This window comes from Tauraco erythrolophus, chromosome 20, assembly GCF_009769465.1.
Source record: "Tauraco erythrolophus isolate bTauEry1 chromosome 20, bTauEry1.pri, whole genome shotgun sequence".
NCBI lineage: Eukaryota > Metazoa > Chordata > Aves > Musophagiformes > Musophagidae > Tauraco > Tauraco erythrolophus.
In genome coordinates this window covers 3,928,587-3,955,601 of record NC_141484.1, presented here as the reverse complement: position 1 = coordinate 3,955,601, position 27,015 = coordinate 3,928,587, and the positions used below count along the sequence as shown (strand labels likewise).

The 27,015-nt window shown below is 40.6% G+C and overlaps 2 protein-coding genes across 5 annotated transcripts in view; both read right to left on the bottom strand.

Moving 5' to 3' along the window:
* The window catches only part of BPTF (bromodomain PHD finger transcription factor), a 56,982-nt gene extending 48,117 nt beyond the window's left edge, over nt 1–8,865 (bottom strand). For all 4 annotated transcript variants that reach the window (XM_086624229.1, XM_086624230.1, XM_086624233.1 and 1 more), the window contains exon 1: nt 8,223–8,865. In XM_086624229.1, coding sequence (XP_086480355.1) covers nt 8,223–8,865 — 643 coding nt within the window. The remainder of the gene's footprint in view (nt 1–8,222) is intronic.
* Nucleotides 8,866–12,229: 3,364 nt separating this feature from the next.
* NOL11 (nucleolar protein 11) lies at nt 12,230–26,555 on the bottom strand. Its single transcript, XM_086624030.1, has 18 exons — nt 26,406–26,555; nt 25,049–25,162; nt 24,146–24,202; nt 23,411–23,556; nt 23,133–23,190; nt 22,396–22,534; nt 21,802–21,999; nt 21,125–21,201; nt 20,259–20,382; nt 19,496–19,599; nt 19,133–19,210; nt 18,151–18,335; nt 17,779–17,904; nt 16,635–16,856; nt 16,070–16,148; nt 14,923–15,015; nt 14,550–14,657; nt 12,230–14,238 (listed from the first exon to the last, which is right to left on the bottom strand). The coding sequence occupies exons 1-18, from the start codon at nt 26,553–26,555 to the stop codon at nt 14,125–14,127; spliced, it is 2,172 nt and encodes a 723-aa protein (XP_086480156.1). The 3' UTR covers nt 12,230–14,124.
* Between the last annotated feature and the right edge of the window lie 460 nt (nt 26,556–27,015).

Genomic DNA, 27,015 nt, shown 5'->3' with positions numbered 1-27,015 from the left:
GCAAGGACTCTAGGCTTGTCTGCAATTCTGATAGTAATTTCTTCATTGCTAATTATCTGCAGCGTTCCGACATCCCAGACAGCTCACACTAGAAGCAATTTCGACTTCTGTGAAGGTTTTTGGAAGATCACAGTTCATGTTTACCAACTGTTCTTCAGACACACAAAAAAATTTCCTCAAATTTTGAAAAAAGTTTTCCTACAATAAACATATCCAACTTTTCAAGCTCTTTACTCTCAGGGAAAATGTTCTCTTTTCCAGAAGGCGAATTGTCTAAGGCTTAAATCTGACATTCACTGGCAGAGATAAAAACCAAACCAAAACAACAAAAAACCCCCAACTTTGGTCTCTTCAAACATTTGTACATTCTAATTATTTTACTTCTAATTATTTTAAAGATTCTGGGATTTGACAACATTTTTTTTTTCACTTGTTGTCATTTGTCATGGATTTTGTCTTCCACAGGGCATTTTGAGTACTATCTGTGAGAAAAAGTGTTAACTGAAATTTAATTAAATTGATTAAAAAAATCAATTTAATTACCTCAATTTAAATATTTAAGAGACAAGTGCAAGCTTGTGTAGACTATACAAATGATGATTACACAATAACAAACATTTGTTTTGATTTGGGACACTACACATGTATGTTACTTTAATATGTATTTAAAATAATAGATGGAAGTGAAATAGTATAACAAATTCAGGGCAATGACCACATGGAGCAGTCAACAGAATTACACTGTTGCTCTCTTTTCTTAACTTTGTATTACTACATCACCTACTGTAATTAATAGTTTTCAATTTATCTTGTATAGCTTAACTTCGGATAAATAATTTTTATGAATTGTCCTGATTAATTTTCCATTTGTGGAAGTGTCTTCTCGTAGCAGCAGGTTTTTTTGTTTTAAGTAGAAAATGCAATATGTGCTACTTTGCCTAAAACAAAAAACACCAAGAGGATTCCAGAGCAGGTGCACCAGCAGAAGTTACTTCTTTAGCAACACCACCACATGACTGACTGGACTTCAAACTAAATCTAGATGTTATCTACTCTAAATTAAAGAAAGTCAATTTACTCACACTGAAGTTTCCCAAAAGAGACTCGAGTTTTATTCCACGTAAATTGTACACTTCTAAGATCATTTCTGCATACTAACCAAATCCCTGAATCAAATTCCACCTTCAAGTTTGAGCCAGTAAAAAGAGAGAAAACGTCCACTTCTACTCCATTCAAATTCCACAGCTTTATTTAGCTGGATAAATTGATCTGCCAACAGCCTTCTGCTGCCACGATCGGACTAGTTACAGGATCCAGATCATCTTGAGTGTCTCAGCATTATACTTCTATCTAGCATACGCTTCTTTTAAATCACATTCCTCACTAGTTGTCTCCAAAAGTGATGAAGTAGTCTGCAATGGTTGCCTCTCCCTATTTTGAATTCTCTAGTTGAAGAGCTGCCTGTAATTAAGATTAAAGAGTAAACAATTTTATTCACATGGCACATTTAATTATAGATATTGATAATTATAGTCTACACTTAACATAATCTATTAAAATAATTTATATTACAAATATTTAAGCAAAACACACTAATGATATTTGAAATAAAATGAAGTTGCTGAACTGAAGTAACAGGCTGAGCACCCAAAACCAGAATTTACTGAAGTGCTTAAAAACTCAAACCCTTGCTTTATTTATTTTTTTTTAACTTCCACCTATTCAACCTATTCAGTTCAAATGCTGACCCTTTTAAACTCCATTTCATTTCTACATTTGGAAAAGACCAAAAAGCTTGTCTTCATTTTCATTCACAGACTGAAAGAAGAAAAGGGAAAGTCACATCTATTCTTTAACTCTTTACCACAGGAGGATATGGAACTTAAAAATACTTTAACCATCTTTGATTATTTTGTGGTTTATGTAGACTGTTTTAAAACAGAGTATCGAAACAAACTATTTATATCAGCGTCCAGAACACAGAAAGGTTCCACCATCACTAAATACGACTTTCATACTCTTCATGCTTTAGTTGTATTCCAGTTACCATACACATGTAGCCTAAACTCACCAAAACCCAGTTGTGCTTTGTCTCACTTGTGTAAGATATCCCTTCACTCTAGATGTATAGTATTAGTAAACTTTCAGCCCAACATATTTCAAGTAACCGACTGGTGGATGGAGGTCCCACATAACTAATATTCTGTCAGAACCACTGTCTTATTTAGACAGGGAGAGAGTGGTAGCTGCACTGGTATGACCTAAAAAATAAACACTGGTTCCTGCATTTATTGATTAGAAAGCTTGCAACTGGTCTCATTTCTCTTCTTTAAAAACCTTCCTTTCCTCATAATTTCTCAGCACTTGGGCACTATGACTCCAGCTTAGAGTTCCTGTTCACAGTTGCAGTGGAGAAGATAAACTTGATAGACTATAGGAGAGAGAAAAGACAGACCGATGAGTTTCAGATACTTCAGTAATCTGTCACGAGGGGGAAAAAAATAAAAAAATAAAACAAGCCTTTCACAGGCACACTCCACAAAATTGACCCTAGGAAGTGAAAAAACTTTGAATTTGCCTCCAGTAAGAGACTAATTTTTGGCTTCAAGTTCCACAAGTCAAGTCAAAGCACACTACTTTTATGTAAAAGTCCATCTTTAGTAAAACAGAATGGGGTTGGTTTTGCTGTCCAGATCGTGAATCATTAGAGAAACTTCTTGACATAAAGACCAACTGGCAGTTATATGGTGTCCTGGAAGCACGAGCACTCCTTGGAGAGGATGCCTTCTCCTATGCTTTCCTTCTTCCTTGAAATTTTGGCTTCTGACTACCGTTCTATACTCACTATGACTGTCCCATTTTTGTTTGGTTTTAATAAACACACAAGAATCACACATTTGCTGTCTCATATTACTACGTCGCACCAGGCAAGTTTCAAATGAGAATGTACAGCAACCACACAAGTTCTTGCTAGATACCACTGAGAAAACTGAAAATAGTTGATGAAAATACACAAGAGAACATTTTTTCTGGTTTCTTTTTTCCTATTCTTTTTTTTTTCCACAGTAGAACGTATAAACTGAATATAGCTACATATTTGTCACAGCAATATCCAAACTGGTTCCTTAATTAAAAGCCAGCCTCTTGGGAGAGCATTTGCTCAGCTCACACTAAAGAAGAAAAAGCAGTAAAATGAATCAGTTTAACATAAAATAAGAATATATTATGAAAAGCAGTACTAAAATAGAAAAATCAAAATCTTTTTATTGGGATGGGCCAAAATTAAAGGCTTTGACTTTCACAAAACACTTTTTTCCCCCTTTTAAAAATGTCAACATGACAATCGATACGTTTCTAATATTCACAAGTCAAACAATCTCTTCCAGAAAAAAAATTCTGAAAAAGATGCATTTGTAACTACTTGTAAATGCAGCTCCAATTTGAATATTGCTCTGCAACAATCATACCTAACCCAAATTTATTTATTTTGCCCAGAAAAACAAAAAAACAACCACAAGCCAGATTAAACTTAAAACCTAAACCAACAATAAAAATGAGACATTCCAAGCACCACAAAAGCTTTGGACGCTGAAGCACAAACAAAAAAATAACCAGTTACTAGACTAGATCCCGAGAGCATCTTCCTGAGAGCACTCATATCGCAGAAATTCTCAACATGTGCTCCTAAATTAAGTTTGACTACTGCCTTGTATTGTAAAAAACTAGGTCTTTATGTTCTTTACAAACTGTTTTAAAACATTACAACTTTTGGGTGTTTATTTTTTCAGTTTGTACATCAGTCAGCAGTACACTTCTAAATCAAACCAGGGTTCTCTAATAATTTTACATTAAGAATTGAATTTCTCAACACTATGGCCACCAGTACGCTCCCAGTAGGAGCCAGGAATAAAACCAGCCCACATTCTAAGGCATCGTTTTAACATTTGGATAACTAATGCAAGCTCAGTTGCAGAGGAGATCCCACATTGTCATTCTGAGAAGTACTCAAAGTCACAGCACTTTTGCATGTACAACCCGGGGGCGCGGAAGAAAGAGGTAGCGCTAATGTAAAGATTTTCAGGAACATTCTGACAATTTCGTAGTTGGGACATACTCGAGATAAGTTGTAACTAATTTCAGAAGTTAGTGAGCCCTGAGAGCTCCCCCCATCTACTAAAATCCACATTTATTCACCTTACACCACTTCTATGCAATACAATGGTCAGCTACAGAATTTTACTGTAGACCTACAAAAAAGTCTGCACAATAAACTCATCTGCAGTACATCAAATTATTCTACCTTTTACAACACACATATTTTGATAATGGTTCAGTATTTGCTGCACAGAGCTTCTAGAAAGATGACTGAAGTGACAAATGCTCTCTTCAGATAAACTGCAAATTTACATGTCAATACAACAGAATCAGCCATAGATTTACTGGTTTGGCCTATCTACACAATTTCTAGGGAGGATGTTTGGGAGGCTGGTAAATCTTCCCGCATGACAGACAAAAGAGGCTGCGTATCTTACTGTCAGATCTCAATGTCTCCACTTTAACAATTCAAGAGCATGAAAACATGCTAAGACAAAATTAGCAGAGACATACACAATGCAGCACCTCGTTTCCAGTTAAATTCTTTCATTCTGAAGATAAAAGGACACTGGTGAAGTAACTGGTTAATAGAAGTTATGGTCAATCACTGTCAATGCTCAGACTAGCAAAATCCTTCTAAAAATTTTATTTAATGTATTGGCTTACAACTCCACTCTTGTGCATTTGCTTGTCAGAGTGATTATCTTCTCAGCCAAAATGTAGATGTATAGTTCTTCCTAAAGCTAGTTTTTCATGAAGAAAATCAAGAAACAGATAAAACTAAGGACTTCCAGGCATCTCGATTAAATCCTTTTTTAAAATTTCTGCAACATATGGAAAACGCTTGATATCTATAATGCAATTGTGACAAGCCTAACAGCAGAACTTACAGTGGACAGGTCATGGCAAAAATGTTTAGTAACACAAGATATATAGGATACCTGTCCTAAAAGTATATCTACCTTCTGAGGATATGAAGAGATGAGAGAAGGGACACGACGCGCACACACACAATCCCTCTACCAAAAGTCTGTCCAGCAGAAGAAAAAGCAATGATAAGCATCATACACATTCACACAATCAGCTTTCACTCTACCATTATTAAGCGTTATATCAAAGGCATTTTACTATTCCGAAGATTTTACTTTTAAAAATATTTTAATAATAATAGAGTAAAAAAGTACTCCTACATCCAAGTTCTAGATATATCGTCAACTCCCCAGTAGAGCACAAAAACTGACCCTTTCTCGGCTAGAGACATTACATTGTCTTTCAATTCATTGTTCAATGTAAGTTTGAAAAACTGTAAAAAGCCTGTCACCCATTTAAATGGGATGTGATTTAGTGTAAAATCTTGGTTGATAGGAGAGTTTGATTGGGATTGCAATTTTTCAATAACCTGGTCTCAAAAAATAAACTCTTCAGCCCCTAAGACTGCATCCTGAAAGCAGTGGTACTTCAGGCTGCACACAAGTAGAGAACGATCGTTCATCATCTCTTCTAGTAGGAAAAAAACCCAGCAGGCACCACACGATTCTGCCAGGGGCCAGTTTACAACAATGGAGGAGACACTCCTGCAAGCCCTCCAGCTAACCACAGGAACTTGGTCACTGTATAGCACCATTTGTCTGGTTTAAAGACAAATATATGAAAGAAAAAAACCCGAACATATCTAAACATAGCTAAAGAGCAATTCTGGCTCAGCATGCACCAGAGCCAAAGAGCACTGGAGCCCATGGAGGAACTCTGAAGATGTATCACCCTACGCTTGCCCTATTCTTAACACTCTTCTCCGCACTGGCCGCTGTCTGATAAAGATTCTGAGGTTGGGTGAATCTTTCCCCTGCCTATTAATGCTGTTCTGATGTCAAGTATCTCTTCCTGGATTATGATAAGACTAAGATTTCAATTAATGCCATCACTGTGTAGCAGTGCTCACAACGTAGGTATTTGTTCAGCAGAAAAAAAAAAAAAAGACATAGACTGAGCTGATGGAATTAAAAGTTCGTCCTTTCTTTGGAAAAGGGCAACAGCATGTCTGGGAGAGAGGGAAGGAGGGAGGGAGACCTTTAGGCAAATACTGAACTAATGAGAACTGCCAGTGAATTGCCAAAATAACAGCACAGATGTTTTAACTATCAAATACTCAGTACAAAAAAAAAAAAGCACATAAAGATGAAAACACACTCAAACTTATCTTTAAAAAGTTAACTGAAGTTACCCTGACCAAGTGAGAAATAAACATCTAAATTATCAAAATGGTTTCTGATACACCTAAATACCACATAAAACCTGTCTATGCTTGCACAACAATGCACACAGAGGTATCTTGTTATTTGCCAAAACACTTAAGTACATTTCAAAAATTGAATACACCCATACTCTGTATAACTCATTTTAAACTTCGATGATCATGTAAAAAATATTTTCCTGAACTAGCCAATTAAAATCATAAAAATATTCTTTCCCTGACAAAAACATCTCAAAAAAAGTAATAAAAATTAAAGTTACGACCACTAAGCAGAAAATGAAGAGTTAAAAGTCAAGACAGTACTTTAGGTTTTTTCTTCTGTGAAGCCAGACCTCAATCTTTCAGGTAATTTCAATCTTTCAAAAATTTCAATTTGATTGCAGAACATCCCTGCAACAGGTAAACTAGCACCTTAAAAAAATTATTTCTAAATTAAATTCATTTAGCAATGTATGTACTTATTTTGATTCATTCAGGTTCCTGAGCATATGGGTATAGATTTTTTTATATATATATATATATATAGACAAAGAGTTTTTTAAAGGACTATTATGAAGTCACATAATGAGCTGATACCATTAACTCACCAAAATAAAAACAAATGACACATTTAGAAGCCAGTACTTCCCCCTTCTAAAACGTCATCAGCTAACTACTCTAAACTACACTCCTTTTTTAATTAAGATGCAATGCATTTACACCACCAACCTGTTCTTCCTCCCTTCCAAATTGGCCTAATACTTGTATAACAGCTGTTATCCTGTAGCCCAGTTCAGAAACACTCCTAGGTTATCCCCAAGTTTAACTCCTCTCCTGGTTCAGAGACTTCCAAAAAAAAAAAAAAAAAAAAAAAAAAATCCCCCCCAAAACCCCTCCTAAGCTTGAACTCCATTCTGGAATGAATTAAAATAAATCTGAAGTGCTTAAGTTCAGATAAAAAAAAAATTTGAAGCTTAAAACTCACATGGTTAATGAACTAATTAAGGACAAACAAAAGTGCAGGCCTTAAAAATCTGAGCCCAAATTTGCCACTACAGGTTAAAAAAAAAAAAAAATCATTAAAATGATGTTTAACGAGTTTTAACCGCAACATGAGTTTTAAAGGTTGCCATATCTTAGGATAAATGCAGTATTTAAACCCAAGACTTTTGACTCAATCTCCACCTTTTAATCTTTGTGTTTAACTAAAACTAGGTTTACACCCTTGCAATGAGGCCCAGTGCACTTTTCCCCAAACTATAACAATGCAATCTCCATTTTGAACAATGCACCTCATTTCCCTCCTTGGAAAGCTAGTTTTGTCTTAAAGCCAGTACATGCTGGATCCAGTTATACCTCTGATTCCAAGAGCCTGAAAAGTGTTTACGGTTGGTTTGGTTTTTTTAGGCCACTTCGAGTCGCATGTGCTTCCTTTCCTTTTAACATCAAGTTATATTTGCAAGCACAAGCCATCCTTTCCTGTATATATTTGAAAGGACCTCTTTGCAAGGCATGCATATCGTTTCCCTTGTTTTTAAATATTAAGTGAACGCTCCATACACTTTTGACATTGTTTGCAACACATTCTGGTGTGTCATGCATTTTTGCAGTCACCAGAATCTCCATGCACATTTGCAAGGCATCCCCTTGTTACAGCATGTACTGCCCTCCCTCCCTCCTTCCTCTCGGTGCATGTGTTTGTAAGCATCTCCTAATGTTCCCTGCATCCGTGGGGTTGCCAGTTGTTAATTTGCATACCCCTCTCCCTGTGAGTGCTTGCAGGCATCCCTTACATACACGCACGGAAGGAAGAATGCGTGCGGACTGTATGTGCAAACCTAGAGCGAGCATGTGGGGTGCCCTCGACTTGTTTTAGTTCATCCCACTGACTCTCTACCTGGGGTGCTGCTGTAGGTGCTGTGGCTCCTGAAGCTGCTCTCAGTGCAATAACTGGCATCGTCTTCATCCTCCATCTCTTCGGGGTAGTCAGAGTCGTCGTCGTCGTCTTCCTCCTCCATTATCTCCTCCTCCTCTTCCTCCTCGGAGTCCTGGTTATCCTCGGGGTCTCCCTCCTCTTCCTCCTCGGACACCATGCTCTCCTCCTCCTCTTCACTCTCATGATCATCGTACACCACTTTGCTGATGCTCCTCCTGGACGAGGCAGCCCTGCCTTGGCTGTTGCAGCTGCCTCCTCCGCCTCCTCCCCCTGCTCCTCCAGCCCCAGCCCTGCCCCTACCCTTACCGCTGCTGCCTCCCCCACCAGGGGTGCTGCTGCCGCCGCTGCCTCCCTTCCTCTTGCTGCCCCCCCTGGGGGAGGCGGTGGCGGGGGAAGAGGCCTGGGCAGCCCCGGCTCCCTTCTGCTTGGGCCCCGCCGTCTCCGCCTGGGCCGAGGTCGCCCACCTGCCGCGGCTGCTGCCCCGCTGCCGGGACCTCAGCCCCCCGATGGGGCCCGCCGGGGCAGGCGGAGCCGGGGAGCTCGCCTGAGCGGTGGCCGCCGCCGGCTGCTGCTGCTTGGGCGGCCTGCCTCGCCGGCCCCGCATCTCTGGGCGCTGGCCGAGGGGGGAAGGGAGGGGGAAGGAAGGCTCGGGAGGGCGCTCGGAGTCCGGACAGGCGGCTACGGGGAAGCTCCCCCCCCTGCGAGGGATCCGGGCCGGGGAGGGGGGCCGCCGAGCTGTGAGGGCCGAGCGCTCAATCCGAATTGCCGGCGTCCCGCTCCGGATCGCTACCGGCCGCCATCTTGTTTCTTCGCCTCTGCCTCAGCTCGCCCCGCTCTGACTGGGGGAAGCGGCGGCGGCAGCAGGCCCCGAGCGCCTCACGTGACCGGCCGCGCCCGCCAGCCGCCGCCAGGGGGCGCCGCCGCCGCCGGCCGCCACAGCCATGTTGGAGCCGGCGCGCTGCGGCGGCTCCGCGCCCCCCCGGCCGCCGACCGACCCCGCCGCCGCCTTCTCTGCGCTCTCTCGGCCGCCTGTCCCCCGCGCTGGCACGCAGCGTGCTCCCGCTCAGCTCACCGCTCCCTGTCACACGAGGCACTGCCCTGCCACCGCCGTCCGCCACGGGGCTCCCCTCAGCTTCGGCGCCGGCCGCTCCCGGGGCGCCCCGCCGCGCTCCCCCGCCGGCGGCTGAAGCTGCCCCGCGGCCGCCGCCGCCTCCCCGGGCCCCCCTCGGTTTCACCGTCTCCCCACACCTGTAGAGCGACGCCTGTCACCGCTCCTCCGTCCCAGAGCTCGACCCGCGCCCTGAGGGGAGTCCCCCGCGCTGCCGCCCCTCAGCTCCGAGTCCCACGGCTGCGGCCGGTCGCGCACCCCTGCAGGGGACAGCCGCGAGCGCAGGTAGGCGACGGGCTCTGCCCTCCCCTCCGCCCCGGGCAGCGGCTCGTCACGGGGCATTCCCCACCCGCCGCGGAGCCCGCCAAAACCGGAGCCGCCAGGTGTTCCCTCAGGAGAGGTGTCCCTCCCTCAGCGCTGAGGCGGCGGCCGCCCTCCCTCAGCACCGGGCAGGCCCCCCTCGACCGCTACCGTATTCGTATCTCGCCGTCTTTTAAATCTTCACCCACCACGCAGAAATTAAACCCCTCTCACAGCGTGCCGTTACCTGGCCAGGGTCGCGATACAGCAAAGCAGGCCGAGGAGATCGCACAGGGCCCCGCCCTTTGCGATTTTTTCCGTCCACTTTCTGCGAGCTGCTGTGACTGCAATTCACTACGAAGCAGAGATGGGCTTCGTCTCTTTCGTATTCGCTCCTGTTTTCCCGTTTGCCAGAGCCCTCAAAGGGCTAAAAATCGACATAAACTAACGGCACTGTTTGTTTTCTAATGTCACCACTTGAATTCAGGGTATCAGTTTCCTGAGCAGAACCAGTACAAACTGAAAGCCAGCCCAAGACATGCGTTTCTTACAACCAGCCCTCTTTCCATTGATAAATCTACACAGCTTTGGGATCCCAGAGGGTCTGAAGTCTTATCTTTAGCAAGTGTGTCGCCTTTTCATTTTCTCTGTCCCTAGCTTATGCTTTTGTGTGACATACAGCTCCATACCGGTCATGCTATAAGCGTGCCAGTTACACGTCCAATGTGTAACAATTTCCATTCTTCTACAGTAATTTTTGAAGTGCCTTTTGTTCATTAACTCGTTGCTCAGGCTGAGAACCTCATTAAACCCACGAACCTGCCGCAGTGTCAAGCATGCAACAATGTCACAATGGCACCAGGCAGCAGGGTTTAGCCCAATTTGCACTCTTACATCCAGCTTTTTATCTGCATCTCTTTTATATTCAGTGGTGCAGCTGCAGAAGCTGAGAGCCATGTTCTAGACACAGTACGATACAGACACAGCAGCAGTAGACAACATTGCCTAACCCCATTTACACCTTTATACTCAATTTGTATTCTGAATCTTTCAAAGTTACCTTCAGACTGCTTACATCAGGGTAATTTTTGCAACCTCTTACAAGGTCGCAAAGGATTGTGGTAACTCTTTAAATACACAGATACACACATACATGTTTTAAGGTAGGTTATTTTGCTATCTCCCTTCGTGGTCTTGGAAAAAACACCTGTGAATTCTGCCAACTCTGCATTCACTGAGAATCTAGCAAAAACATCTAGTATATCTTCTGCATTAACATTCACAGAGCCTGTAGCATTATGAGTGTTGGCATCTCTACTGTGGATTTTGTGTACCTGTAGTAGATCAAAGGTACTAGGAATCATTTGCTTTTGAACACTGTGAACCAGAATACCTTGTTTCTTAATCCCATCTTATTTATCAGTTGTTGAAGTGCTTACTGAATAGAACATAAAAAAAATTAGTTTTATAGGTGGAGAAACAGATGCATAGAGAGGTATGTTAATTTTCAGAGTAAGGACTAGAAATTAGTCCTTTCCACCACACAGCTTAGCTCAGTACAGAGAAATCAAGCATAACCCCTTGACCTATGCACCCACCCATGTCCACTCCCAAGAACAAAACATATCTCCATCAAGAACCTGAAGTTCCTATTTTGAGTCTGCTGCTATAGTTAAATGAGCATATTTGTCAGTGAACTGAATAGAGCAGGAAGAGGAATTTTAGGTAGGAGGCCCTCCACTGCCTCCATACTCAAGACAGATGGAGAGAAAGACTCCTTTCAAAAGGCACTTTAGAGAAGATGAATAGCCTAGTTGTTCCAAGCTGTTGTCTGGATGGGTTCCTTTCTCCAAGGGTAAGGGAAAGAACTTAAGAACCTACAGCTGGATGGCATTAATAGCAAGTGAGCATACGCTCTCGCTTAAATTATTGAGCTGCTTTTGCCCAGTCCATAACACGTATTAGGCACGGAATGTAAGTACCAGCTCTAGAATCATTTACATGTACGTTTGTAAGACACCAAAGTGTTGCTGAGTAATGCTAGACGAGAGCTCAGCTGTAGACTGAAGTCACTCTCAGGAAGTGAGAGCATACATGACTTTTGCTGGTGTAATTCAATATATTACCACTTACCATTTTATTTAGTATGATGAAACCCAAAATATATCAATATACTGATATGCTGAATTATATTAATATTCAATCACATAGTAAAAATAAGTTTTTAACATCTTATTTGCTACTCTGAACATGTATTGATCTAAGTTTATATTCTCTAAAAGCTTCTGTCCCCAACCATCCATTTTATACTAGACCTCAAGAAATCTAGCATTATGCTTATCTGTCTCATTTTCCCCTCTCCCAGATGACCTTTCATTTAGATGAATATTCAGTCCCACAAGCAGCTTATAACAAGTCAGTTTTAAGTGGACAACTAATCAGAAGTACAGTTCAATAGATGCTTATACCTTTAATACTTCAACAACTGCTGCTTTCATAAAACTTTAGTTCATGGTTCTTTTAAAAGACAGTCAAATCTAAAGCTAAAGATACACTTTTAAATGCTAAAATTCAAGCTGTATGAAACACGCAGTATAGATGAGGTTAAGTTGAGGTGTTTACTCTCTGAAAAAGTACAGACACTGATGTAGGTAAGAATGTTCTTATTTTAAATTGGACATGAGTTTTCTTGTTAAAAGCAACTACTGCCAGTGCCAAGAAGTATCTCTCTATGTGATATTTCAGCTGCCCATTGTAGTGTGGTTTTAAAAAAAAATTTACTTTTACATACATTTGGTACTGACCTCTGATAACAGTGTATACAACTAGAACCATCAACTTCCAAAGAGTCTTAAGGCTTTTAACTGTGTTCAGCTTTGTCAGAGTGACACAGCCCGAGTCCAATAATTTATGTACCTGGCACTTCAGCCGTATTAATCTTGTCCTCTAGCTAGAGAAAGGAAGAAAATGCTGTTGTTCATTCTCAGGCAAGTTTGACTTGAAAAATGTTAAGGAGCTTTTCATTCGAACAATGATTTCCAACATTCTAGTCCAAATCAAACTGGATGTATCCTCTGTGCCCAGTGACATGCTTAAGTCAGCACTATCAAAGAAAAAATCACTAAAAAAGAGAAAGTACTTTCAGCTAGGTTAGTTCTTGGCTCCCATCTAACAGGCAAGACACCTGCCAGCACAGCTCAGAGCAAAAATGGTATCGGTTGCATGGTCAGCTTAAAGACATGTCAAACTCACTCAAAAGTCCACAGCACCAAATTTTACCCAAACGTTATTTTTATGTTCCTCTCCCCTTCCCCCAAAGCTTCAAATGTATATAGGCAAGATTGCAAGAGATGAGTATTTAAAATGCAGAAACTATCTTGGATGCAATCTTTCAACATCAGAAAGCTTCAGGAATTTTCTAAAGCAGAAGTCTTGAAGTGCAGCTAATTATGCTGAAATCCAGTAACTCCATTCTGCAAGTCTGTGCAGGACAGCATGCTCTAGAGAAGCAGTCTCTTGACTTGAGAAAACAGTTGTCTTCAGCTGATGGCAACCTCAGATAAAGATTGTAACAACATATCCTATTAAATAACTGCAATTTGCTGCTTCATTTGAGGAAGGAGTCTTGTTCCTGTAGTATAACTCATCCTTCTCCCAAGCTGTAGGCAGCTTATGGATGCAGGTGGTCTTATCAGACATGAGACGCATCAAGACAGCTTTAGATTATTGTCATTCTAGATTATAACTACTGACCACCACACAACTCCCTCTCTTCTACATTTTTTTTTTTTGTTAAAGCAGCATAAGAGGACCCAGTTGGATTGGAAAGGAAAGCATGAAAGGGTACCCTAGCAAGTTGTGACACCATGACACATAGGAGAGAGAAAGCAGTGAGAGTTAGGTAACAACCCAATACCTACACTTAAGCTCTCTTCCCTGTTTAAGCTAAGTCTGTAAATGTCAAAGGCATCTTTGGACAAAGTAAAAACAACTTAAAAATAGAAAAATCAAAGAAGCAAACTCAAATGAGTTCATCTATAGTTCATAACCTGAGTGGAGATAAGAGAACTCTGAAGAATCTAATTAGAGATTCAACTACTAAGTTAAAAAGAAGCGAGTAGAATAAAAATGTCAATTCATTTGATGAAACACCTGTTGAAGCCTTACTGCAAATATCCTACTAATTCTTCGCCAAGAATCATGTGGCATTTTAGGATGTTATTATGATTACATATCAAAATTATACATAAAAATATGAGCATCCAGCTTCTCATCCAGTCAAAAAGAGGGCTTTTAATACATGAGTTTCAAGCTTACAACTCCCATGTAGCTACAGAGTAACCGTGCTCCTCCTCCTAGAAAACAACTTTTCACATCCCCAATATGGAGTGCTAATATATCCTCATCATAAAAGGAATTAATAAAAAATAAACTTGTTAATAATTCATTTCAAATTCAAATAAGTTCCAGCACTTCAATAGAATATGTCTGAGAGTCTTTCTGGTGGTTAAGTCTTTGTAATTCTCGCAAACTTCCTTCAATCTTGTTAAGTTCAGAGTAGAATCGTACCTAAAACCAAGAAAACACAGATGTTTACAGTAAATTTTAATTCTTTTAATACGTCATTATACTGTGCAACTAGCTGTGGTTCTGCACAGTTTCAGATACTTAAGCCAAACAAATATAGCAGCTTTTGAAATCAAGTCAAGAAAAGAGAGGCAACTGCCATTTCATGCTCAGGAAGGAACACAGAGAAGAGAACAGACGTTATTTGATGTACCATATAATCTTTTGTTATCTGCCCCACCCCACCCCTTCTGACACCCATATTTCTAAATCCATACTGAAATGAAATAATTATCCCAGAAGACACAACTTACTTGGGCTCTCACAAACTTGTGAAGGTTTGAAAGCAACTCTTTTGCTTCCGGCAGCATCACCATAACTGTGAAGTGAGCATCAAGCAATAGGCACATCCAATCCATAATCTGAAGACAAACAAGAAAAACACACTTACACTTTATGATACACAAATGACATTTTGCTTTAGAAGCTGAACTCTGGAACATTAACTCCTAATGCAAAACGCATGGTTTCAGATTTTCAGGCAGTATATTTATTTTCCAACAGTAAAAAGTGTTATGTCTGACAAACCAATGTAGATCTCAGCTGATTTTAGATAGTCACAACTACTCACTAAGTTACACACCACAGAAACCAAAGGAAGTACAACTCTTAGAACTAGCTTCTCACCTGGTTTACAGTTGGAGAGTGTATTCCGGGAAGAGTGGTATTAATTTTTTCACTGCATTTCACATACAGGTAGTATAAGTACCTAAGAAACAGCTAAAAGTAGAAAAGTCAGAATATTTTTCAAGGACAAACATTTAACAGACCAAGGAGTTTTGTCCTGCACACAGTGACACTCATAAGGATATTTTTTTAAATTTATTTTTTAAAGCAACACAGATGTCTGTACCCTATGTATTAAAAATAAGTTTTATGGTTCTCCTACACCTTCTGTTGCTGGATGCTTGAAAATTCTCACTCAGCAATATCCAGTGTAAAGTCACATTCAACGGTAATCACTGTTCCAGGGACTGGGTCAGTACGATTTAATTCGGACATAGACTTTTCTAGGAACTTTGCTAAAAGCTGTATCAACATTAACAATTTTAGTCTCAGTTTCACTTTCAGTAGCCAACAATTGCTCATAGCCAGAATGAGGCCAACACCATCTTGTGCTGAGCACATGTCAAAGATTTCTTTCTCTCTCTCAAAAAAAAAAAAGAAATCAAGGAGATGGGTCAGTGCTAACATCAGCTTTGTTCTGTGTGTGGGGTTTTTTTGAATCACTGGAAAACCACATATATTCTCAGGTGCTATGATACGTGCAGTTCTTGAAATTGTATTTTGGGCTTTGAGGGACAGGGGAGGTTTTTTTTTTAAACTGAGAGGATCTGAGATTGAATACTCAAGTTCGATTTGTTTTAGCATTTTACACAGTGTACAGTTTGTTTCTTGTATTTTATAAAATTCTGTTTCTACTGGAACTGACTAAATTAGCATGTCTTGTTCCTTTCCAGAAAGCATCCAAATCAAGAAAAGGTACTATACTTGCAAACAAAATAGTCATGTTTTTCCATGAGTTTTTCTCACATTTTCTAAAATAAGCAAGGACTACAGAAATTTATAAAAGTTCCATACGTATGTGGAAAAACGTGACAGCCAGTAACATTAAATCCTAATAGGCAACTTAATTCCATTTTCATGAATTAGTTTGTGATTCAGACTCCAGTAAGAGCGACAAGTTTCCGATACACAATTGAAAAACCCTCTTCCCTTTCTCTCTCCCTAAAATAATAAGGGTTTTTAAACTTTTTAATGCTAACATACTTACAACAGCTTGTTGAGCTGGAAGGTTTTTCAGGTGAGCCAAAAGAAACGTTTCGCTGTAAGCTGAATGAAGAACAGCATTTCTGTGCAGTACCATTAAGGAAATAAAATTGCAGGAAAAGATAGCAGTTTCTACAAACTGAAGTGAATTCTGATTAAAATATTTCTTCAGGTTCTTGAAGAGAGCTCTTATTTCAGCTTTTTGAATCTCCCTTATTTCTATCACAAAATGTATACAGCAACTGAAATATCACAATAGTTAGCTTGAACTGTTGGTTAATGTGTACCAACAGGCAAACATCAGGATCATTGATGTTATTTTCTCTAGAATAGACCAAGTTTTATTACACTTTTGCAATAAGTTGAAATTGGTGTGGATGCTTTCTAAAAGTTGACTATTTCTATTTATATTCTAAACAATTTTTCTACTGAGTAGGAACTTCTCTTATCAGAACTACCGAGAAATTTTCAACAATAACAGAAGATACCTCTTTCAGCAATACTAAATACAAACATGCACACCACATACAATGCCCTGACTTTCCTTCATTAAAACCTGCAGAGGATACAATAACGCTGCCTTCTGTGGTCCAACAGGGCAGAATTCACCATCAGCCGGTCGGTGGGTTTCATTGGTGATTTTAGTATCCCAGATGTCTTGTTCCGGCTCTGCATTGAAACCATTTTCTACAATTTCAGTTTTAACTTCTTTATTGTTGAATTCAATATCAATATAACAGATTACAGATTCTAGATTCACATCTATTCTTTGAAGATAGGCGTCACTCATGCTGTAGAGGAAAATTCCAGACATTTAATACTTCTAATTATAAGCTTTAAAATCAGCAAGGCCATCAACTCAACAGTTGTACAAAGTATGAACTCTGAGGCTTACTATAAAAGTAAAAACACATACTAAAACACAGAGGCTTGCAGAATGAATAAAGGCCATGAGAGAACAGTTAATATTTTGTAATAATTAACCTTGAAGAATATACGTACTGCTCTTTTATTCCAACAATGTAAGTTACAGTATTATTACACATTCTGTCGTGGCCTGATTTAAAGGTTATAGCCCATTCAAGACTGTTGTATTCTGACACAAGTGGGATGCTTCCACCCGTAAGACAGTTAGGATTTTCCTAATATTTAGTAATAAAGTATTTGACAATTCTAAGGTATGAAATTAACAAGGTTTGATGTTTCTAATAAAAAAAAATAATCCTTTTTGCTCTGGAAGCCTAGAGGTACAATTACAACAGTCTCTTCTTTTGGTTACAGTGCTTACCTAAAGCTTCATCCTTTTTGGGACATGAAAACTACTTTTGTCGTGAACTTACAAGAGCTGATGGTTTTTTGTGGGCTTCTTACCCCAGGTAAGTTCCCAGTTAAGTCTGCTGCCCAGTAAACAGATAGCTGTGACAACACACGTAGAAGGATGTGAGTGCCATTCAAGCCAGCAGTGTTACCAAAAGGCATGTACATTTAACTACCATTCTTGTAGTTTTTAGAATCAACATACACAAAACACATCTTGTACAAAGTTTGTCAGCCTGCAAGAGGGCAACACGCTGTGCTCAGAATCAAGTATTTCATGCACAGTGTTAATTGCTCGTCTACAAAGTTAAAGCCATTCTTGGCAACACCCAGCTTTTTGTTAAGTGGCTTGATTTGGTGAAGAAGTTAAAAAAAAAAAGAGTGATTCCAATTTACCTTAAAAATACTTTCAAGCAAGCACAAGTAATTTCTTCAGGAATATCTGGAAACCGTTGTAAGCAGACTTGTAAGAGATGCACGTCTTTTTTTTCCAAAGCAACAGCCATTAAATCTGGACATAAACTGTAACAATAGGAAAAGAATAGGCTGCATAGTTCACACCCACTGAAAACTACATTGACAGCTAATGCAGAAGTATTAATCTTGTTTTACACAAAAATCCATGTTGGAAGTGTCAGCTTCATCAGAAAAATAAGCATAAGCACCTTTGATAGTAAATTCAGATAATTCAAGAGTGCTTTATAAAGAATTGGATTTCCACTTTTTTTTAAGACTATTCCTTACAATTAAAAAATGCAGAATCATCACCTGTAAGACAAGTCTCGGGTTTGGACTATCTGTAGCAGGAAATTTCGAGGGTAGTACTTCGGATTTGTTTTACATCTGTTTATAAGAGCAGTTATTACACATCCAATGGTGGCTTGGAAATCTGGCATCTGTGCTTTTGACATCAATTGTCTCAATTCATCTTCAAATGCAGTTGTAGAAGCATCCTGAAAATGACAAATATTGTGCAACTCAGTACGGCTGAGAACTGTGCTGTTACTAATTAGGAGAAGTAGAAAGAGACTTGTTTTGGAATTCAAGATAAAAAAAATGACAGAAACCCTCACCACTCTGTGTTTTGGTAGTCTCTCTCATCACGAAAGAGTCAAATGAGGGTAATTACTCACTCTGAACTCAGGTAAGCAGCATCTTTCAATAATTGCTCAAAGATTATGCGCCTGTTACTTTACATTGGTAACATTCCCAAGGCGTCAGCCTCAGCTGAACTATAGGTACCTTCACACAGGAAGGGATGCAACTTGAACTATCACAACACCTGCAGCAATTTTAGAAAGGAACTAAACAGCTTATTGCTGTATTTGCAGTGGAATTCCTAGCATTCTGACTTTCTAGACTGAAAACATCTTCAACAAAACTAAAGTCGTAAATAAGAATCTAAAAAAAGCTTAAAAAAGCAGAGTTCAGGTGAAGTATCCTACCACCTTACTTATTATAACAGATTTTCGTTAAAAATGAACAAATTTGTACAAGTTTTCAGAACTCAGAGAGCTATTATAAGCCCTGTATTGTACAGTTCTAGAACACGCTCTGCAAAACTTTAATTTCATCATGTCTGAATGCTTTTCTAGCACAATAATAATAACATCTTCCAACTCATCTGTTTAAGGCAGCTTTGTCAACTTGATAAGTGCAAGAGGACATGGAAAAAGAGAATAGCTTAAGAGACAACTAGAATATTCTGAGAGCATCTAAAACACTACTTTAGGATACTTGGTTTACTCACCTTTAGATTTAGTAAGAGCTGCCCAACTGATAAGGTATCTGGCTGCACTTTAGCAGCAGTGTTCCTTTTCGATCTTAACTGTTATAAAGAAAAACAAAAAGTTATTATTCAGCTCCAAAAAGATGGTATATGTATATATTTAAGGATTTCAATCAAGATAACTAGGAACTTCATGTGTCAACTTACTGCACAGATTACAATTAGTACCTGGGCAGTCCAATTCCAGAAACTGTTAAAAACAGTGAGTGACAAACACAAACTGAAATTTCCTTCTACAACAACACCTAAAAGTAGAAGTAGCAGCACGGCAAAGAGAGAAGACAAACAAAACAAACACCTCCCATGCTCCTAATGCTAACTTACAGTCATTCCGGACTCAGACTTCAGAGCTACAGACTGCTGTGATTGGAAGGAAACCACCAGCTCTTCATCTTCAAGGGTATTCCAGTTTACAAACGAAGACACATCTGCCAACACAAAAATGAAACTATATGAAGGTAACAGTTAAAGCATGGTCATTGAAGTATGAATATGACATCAGTTTCTTACACTAATAATACTAATTTTCTAAAGTATAATCCAAGTCCCTTTCTGCCAAGAAAATGCCCAGTTTTATCTCCACAGCAGGTAATTTTATGACCTTTTTTGCATACTGTTCCTCCATTTAGCCTCTGGGAGGAAGAGAAATAAGTTATTACACAATTTATTGTGAGCATTACTTGCAGCAACATTTTACCAGTGCGATGCCAAATGAAAGACACTACGACAGCACAATTTTAAACCAAAGTTTACAAACTAAGGTTTGACATTGCCCCATCTAATCACAAACTCTTCGAAAATAATTTATAGGAGACAGCAGTATATATAGTTATCATGCCAGTATTTTCAGTAATTCCAGTATTTGACGACTCAGGTTAAATGAAGCCACAATAAATTCAGACACTCGTGTGCTTCGGTGTTCTCAGTAACAGTAAATTCAGCAGCTAGGAACAGAATACAGTTCTAGGTTACTTCAAGCTGTTTAGATCTGACTGACTTTATAGTCCTGTATTAAAGTAATTTTTATACAATTTCAGAAGTTTTTCCTTTTACAGGATCTTTTCACTGAAATTATAAAAATTCTTACCAGGGGTTTGACTGTCCTTGAGCTTTCCCACAGCGGCTGCCAAGGATGATGTTTCACACTTGTACATAATTACTGTTAGCACTTTCCCATGAGTCAAAAAAAATTTCTCCTCGTAACACCACAACTACAAAATATTAAAACATATTGTTAATGAAGCGATGAGCAGAGAAGCGTGCTCCTGCACAAGCTGATGTTTAACTCCTTACTACAAAATTCAACTAAAAGTCAGCAAGTGGATTATTTTAGATTTCTTTCGGTAGGTTTAACGCTTGTTATCAGACCTTCATTAACTGCTGATCTTAACTACGGAAACAAGAAGCATTCTGTTGAGTATTTTCCAGGGACTTCGTAAAGTACAGCAGCTGCTCCGCAGCATTAAGTCCACTTGATAATTTCATTTTTCAAATTCCCTCTTGCAAAATTTTAAGACAAAAAAACATCAGCTGTTCTATTTCACTAGTGCATTTATTACTTAAGTGTCAGTTTACTTGTCTTTAATTGACACCTGAACATCTCGAAACACTATTTAGGGAGACGCTGGGATTATTTAGCCTATCAACTGCAAGTGATCTGAACAGAACAGATACTGGCTGGGTTTTCTGTTTAATTAGCCATTTAATTCTCAATAAATAATCAAGACAGTGACAAGGTACTGAATTATTAAAGAAATTGGCATAGGCCATCATTCTCTTGATAAATATTCTGGCAAAAATAGCTCATCAACTGGTCAATATTAATTTCGTTTCAGAAATTGGCATTCACTGCTCTTCCAGACAGAAGCAGAACTCTGAAGCCCACCAGTCTCTTCCCTGCTATCATGTCAAACACACAAAGCTTAAGAATCACAAATTAAAAATTGAGCTTACTTGTCCACTGGTTCCCAGAGGCAGCTCCTTTGAGATCTGCAATGTCTGAAATTTTGTATTCCATATTGTTAGGCACTCTAGGGCAAATGAGGGAGAGATGTTACAAACCCAAAAAGCAACATAAATGCTACATTTCCCTTTGCTACTTTCAGTTACAAACACTTCAGGAAATAGAAATAACTGTTTCAAAATAGCTCAGTCAGTAATTTATTCAACCTTAGGAATTAATTCTGGTTAAATCTCAAGAAAAGTATTTAAAGATGAGTTAGTTTTCCAGTGAGGAGCTTCAAACAAGAAGCTGTGGTACGTGTGACTTCCAGTCAGCAAGAGCATTTTGTTATAAAATGCTATGTTCAGTGGCTTCAATCTCAGTGGTCCCACACTTCAGAAGTTTAGGCATGAGAGTGAAGTGTTTTTTTTCAATTTGTTGCACCTTCTCAACTCTTTCCCCAACAGCCTGAAAGGAAATACTGACTACAACAGTGAGTACGGTCCTGCAACCTGCTACGCAGTTGACTGCTAACGATGACCTTTTGGCTAGCACTCTGAATGGCACAGCCCAACTATGCACTAGTTTTAAGAGCCAGCTAACATTTTATTTGCGCTATTTCCTGCTTAGCACTTTGCCTAAGGAAGTTTTAGACCTTATGACACCTTAATCTGACTTTTCCAGTTACCTTTGGATTCTTCACCAGATGCAGCTAGACTTCCTAATACTGCGACGTGGTCTTTATCAAGCACAACAAAAGAAGTTCCTTTTAGAACACTTCCAGACACTGAAAGGTTTAGTAATAGTGACTTAGACAAAATTTGCTCTTCCTCTTCAGTATTTTGCTGCAGAGGTATCAGAACCTTGTACACAGAGTCATTGGAATCTGTCAAAAAAAAAGTGATTACACTTTTGTAATATGTTACTGTGGAAAAACTATTTGATACAATATGGCAAAAGGACATCCAAAGAAAACAAAATCCAGTGAATGCTGACAGAAGAAATTATGCAGGATATTTAAAGGACGTTATGATGCAAAGCAGCAAAATACTAGTACAGCTAGCACAAAGTCTGCACGGTGCAAGTCGTAACATGTAGGAACAGTCAGCCTTTGCAGCCGTTAAAATATCAGAAAGGTTTAATTACTACTTCTACCACTAGCTGTTTAGAAAGTTTAAAAAGCTAAAAATATTAGGCAGCAATTCATAAATACCAACATTTTAATGTCCTTCCATACAATTATTTGCTTTATTATCACATCCCGTTAGAAAATACAACTTACACAAACACAGAAGTGTGATAATTTGGTTTTTCATATATGCTGTGAAAATCAGTGGCTTAGATAATTCCTGTTGTTCAAGCTTGTATTTGTGTAGACTATTCATCTTAAGTTTCTGTACGTAGACAAAAAAATTCCCATCCTAAAAAAAAAAGAGAAAATAAAGTTTTCCTTTAATTTACACAAAGAAGAGATAACAGAAATTCAGATAATATATAATACTATATATATAATACTATTATATATAAAATACTATATATATAATACTGCTTAACTTTAAAAGTTGGGCAAAATCAGGAATGCTTGTCTTCTATAGGACAAACAGCCTAATTCAGAAAAGTTCGCAGACTCAAGCACATACAGAAAATTGTAATTTGTTGCAACAAATGGGTTCACAGAAAGAAGCATCTGAATGAAAACAGATTCACATATAACTATTTTTTTAAAAACATAAATTCTATTAAACACATTCTTCACAATGAGTAAGTACTTGAAGGCAATGAAGAGTCACACGATGTCTACTATATTTAATCTTAGTTGTTCTCTGAAGTTCTAAGAGCCAGGCTCTTTGTCCCTGAAAGCAACACAACTTCAATCGAATTGTTGTATCAGGATATCACTTAAATCGGGACAATGATTTCACTAAAAGCTCTTAAAATCCAATGAAACAGGTGATGGATTTTGGAAAAAGCACAGATGTGCTGCTATGAAAGTTTAAAAAAAAAAAGTAGCCAACTCACTTTCTCAGTAGTGAAAATTAAGACAGGTTGTTGACCTTCCATAAAGGCTTCACTCCACCTAAAACCAGAAAGCTGTGTGAACATCTAAACTGTACGACTATACCTAAGGTCATACCACTATTCCTTAGGCAGCCTCTTAACTTGGTTGGAAGCAAACACCCAACCCCAAGATCTTGGTCTTCAGATTTCTCCCATCCCCTCAAAAAAGGCAACAACTTTCCTCGTTATCATCAATTCCTCTGAGCAAGAAGAAAGCTTCATAAAGTTGTACCACTTACTTGATGACTTCATCTGAGATAATGTTTTCAATTTCTTGTTGCGGGGCTTCCAAAAGGACATCTAAAGTCCGAACACCACCTCCTTTGAACAGTACCACTGGCCCTCCATTGGGCAGAGAATGTATTCGGTACACATCAGCTGAAAGCTACACAGAAAAAACATAAATGCTATGTGCTTTACCTTCAAAGCCAAGTGTTTTATCCATGATTAAAGTTCTTTCAATAAATGAGTAGCAGAATGATGAATCCGTAAGATTCCTAATAGTGTACATCAAATAGTCATCCATTTGCTGAAATGCTATAAATAATGGAAATCACTACCCAACAAAGAGCCAGGAAAGCGTCCCAATGAGCATCACATCTCTGAATCGCATCAGAAAAAACATAACTGAGGGTAATGAGTTCAAACAACGGCAACACAGCAAAACACAAAGTGTTGTTTAACACACCCACTAGCAGAACAGAAAAATCTATTTTAACATAACTCATCGCCTTTAAAGAAAGTCCCCTGAAACTCTGGGCACAGGATATGAATCATTTTAAGAGTAATACTTTGATGATCGAGTCTCCCAATCCAAGTGGATTCCTTGCAATACTCCAGAACATCATGAAGCAAAACTTAAAGACTATGGTCAGCCAAAACGTAGTATTACCAGTACTGTGAAAATCAGCATCTCTTCCCTCCACCAGGATTCAAACCATTAACAGAAAAGCAAACAGGTGCAAGAGACTTACCGTTGCTTTAAATACTTTGTCCAAGTTAATATCTTTGTTCTTCCATATTCTTAAAACCTTTAAGAGAAGCATCATTTTTTAAGCACAGTTAAAAAGGTAACATACAGACTTCTCAGCACACAAAACACTAGCGATTGCGTGTCACTGAAACACGGGAGGAAAAGATACAGAAAGTTTTCAGAGTAACCTTAGTGGAGACTGACTGGGGGAAGTTTGCATGGGAAGAAGCTGAAGCAGAGACAGCAGGAATGCAAACCAAGCTCAGAAATCTTGAATTGGAAAGGAAGGATAGGAGAAAGTAAGGTTACGGAAAAAGATACAGCAGAATTCTAAATGAAAGTAGATCAAAGTGATGGAGACCTGATCTGGAAGACAATGTTTCAAGGAGAACAATGAAAGGTCAGGAAAATGATTTCATCAACAATTAAAAAAACCCCCAAAGGTTCAGCATGTGCTGAGCAAACCCTACACATACACAAACAGGGAATGTTTAACTGTAAACTACGGGAAGAAAAACATGGATGCAGGTATGAACTATTTGAATCACTTTGGTACCGTAATCACACAGTTCTAAGCACCAACCAGTCTGCAACAAAAGAAATAACTTGTCCGTGGAGAACGCATGCGTGAGGCATTCTTCACTGAGAACGCTGCAGTTTTTAAGAGGCCGCTGCACACCTGGCGCTCGGCACAGCTGGTCTCCCATCACCGGCACGAGAACACACGTGCAGCCGCAGAACTGCGTCACACAGCAGAGCTGAGCTGAACTGCCACGGCGTGTGGAGAGCTCCACGCACGTACATTTCACCAAAAATCCAGCACCGCTGGCTTCGGCCCTACCTACAGTCACTTGGAAAACTCACTACAATCTTTTTTCCTCTAAGAAAAGATAAAGGATCTCACCTTGTCATCATGAACAGCTATATATTCATGAGTTTCAAAGTTGCATACAACTGGACAGGTGATAATCTGCCCATGTTTAACCGACCAACAACCCAGTGGCTTCTGATCCGAAACCTAAAAGGGTGAGAAGAGAGACATCGTGATGAAAATATAACGTGGTGTACTTTGGGGGTTTCTTACGACAGAGAGGAAAGGCAAGGTAGCCACGTCTAAAGTGAATGAAAAGACTAAAACACGGAACCTGCTATACTCAGAACTTCTGCTTGAGCATTTCTGTTCCTGACTTTAACGCTAAAAATTTCAGTATTACATGGAAGAACTCTGCATTAACTGGAAATTATTTCTTTTCACATAGGAAATAACTCTGACCTGCAGTAGCCAGATGGGCTTATGCCATGGAGCACAGGTGTGAGGCATGGAGTCACTAGTGTAAGTCACTTCTACTCACAGGTACAATCACGCTCAGAACTATGCTTTTGCTCTTCATGTTTCCATGTAAGTTACTGAGACCAAGTGCCACGAATTCCACTGTCCACACTCACGTTACGTACGATTTACGTTTGGCTGCTCTGAGGGTGCTCAACCCCCTCTCCTCGGCCTAGGGCTGCATGGGGCACATTTACCAACACATCTGTGTTCTCACGTGTGGTCCTGGCAGTGGGACTAAACAATCCAAAGGAGGTTGTATCACAAATCCACTGGGATACAATCCCTGGTCCCATGAATGTGAATGCCAATTAAAGATATAAACCTAAACATTCTTCTAAAGTTTCTTATTATGGTCTACTGAAATATATGCGGATGTTACAAAGACCAGACTATACTTTCAAGTGCTGCAAACTAAAACCTCTCCTCCTCCAGCCGACAGGAAGGCGGCTGACACGAAGCTGGCAGCCGGACACAACACGAGTCGCCCTGACTACTGTACGGAAACGTCACGAACCCTGCAGCGCCGGGATGGAAGCATTTCTTGGAATGGGGAATGGAGAGAGGCAAATCCGCCATAGGAGACACACGCAAGCGGCCGCCCAAGCCGACCCGCTCGCCCGGCAGCCGGCCGGGCACAGCGCAGGTGAGCGGGAAGGCGGGACCCCGCTGCCCGACGCCAGGGCCGTCCCGGAGGCGCCCGGGCGGCGGCGGCGCGCCGGGTCCCTGCTGCCCGCGTCCGGCCAGGGATGGGCGGGGGACGGGGCGCAGCGGCAGCCGGGCCCGGCCGCCCTCCGGGCCGCCCGGCGGGGCAGGAGGCGGAGCGGCCCCGAGAGACGCCGCCGCCGGTGGGCGCGGGGAGCCCCTACGGGCCGGGGCTGCCCGGCGGCGGCAGCAGCAGCGACGCCCCGGGGCCGGGCGGTGCCGTTACCTTGAAGAGCGTGGCCGTCCTGCCGCGGTCGGTGAGCAGGACGTGGTCGGGCCCGGGGCCCGGCTCCAGCGCCAGGAGGCCGCCGCCCAGCCCGACGCCGCCGCTGGGACCCAACCCGCACAGCGTGAAGCTCTCGCACAGCGCCGCCATCTTCGCGGCCCTCCGCCTCTCGCGAGACTCGCCGCGCACCGCGACCCGGCGCACAGCGGCAGGGGCGGGGGAGCCGCACTGCGCATGCGCTGCCGCCAGCGCCGAGGGCGGAAAACGCCGAGGCCGTTCGGGCATTTCCGGGCGCCGCGGGCCGTGGGAAAGGGAATGTGCGTCGCGACTTGGCCCGACAGCACCGCGCTCTGCCGTATCGGGACTGCCAGCCCTGCCTCGGCCCCGCAGGGCGGCTGTGCCAGTTGGCCTTGGCAAAGGACACACTTGCCCTAATAAAATCTTTAAAAATCCTTTTCTGAGGCACAATAAAACCTGGTAGATTGAGGAAGTGACTTGCAGAGCTGGGGACAGACATGTTAGTGGATATGTTCCTTTCTAGAGGAGACCTGGTAAAAGATAACAGCCACAACTGTAAAGAATAATTGTTGGTAGTTTATTTACAACAAAA

Bases quoted from the DNA above. Each gene is read 5' to 3' on its own strand.
- NOL11 (XM_086624030.1), bottom strand. From the start codon at position 26,555: ATGGCGGCGCTGTGCGAGAGCTTCACGCTGTGCGGGTTGGGTCCCAGC. The intron at 25,163-26,405 runs GTAACGGCACCG...TCACCCTTTTAG, and splicing joins GGACGGCCACGCTCTTCAAG to GTTTCGGATCAGAAGCCACT. The intron at 18,336-19,132 runs GTGAGTAAACCA...TGTCATTTTCAG, and splicing joins AGCTCTTACTAAATCTAAAG to GATGCTTCTACAACTGCATT.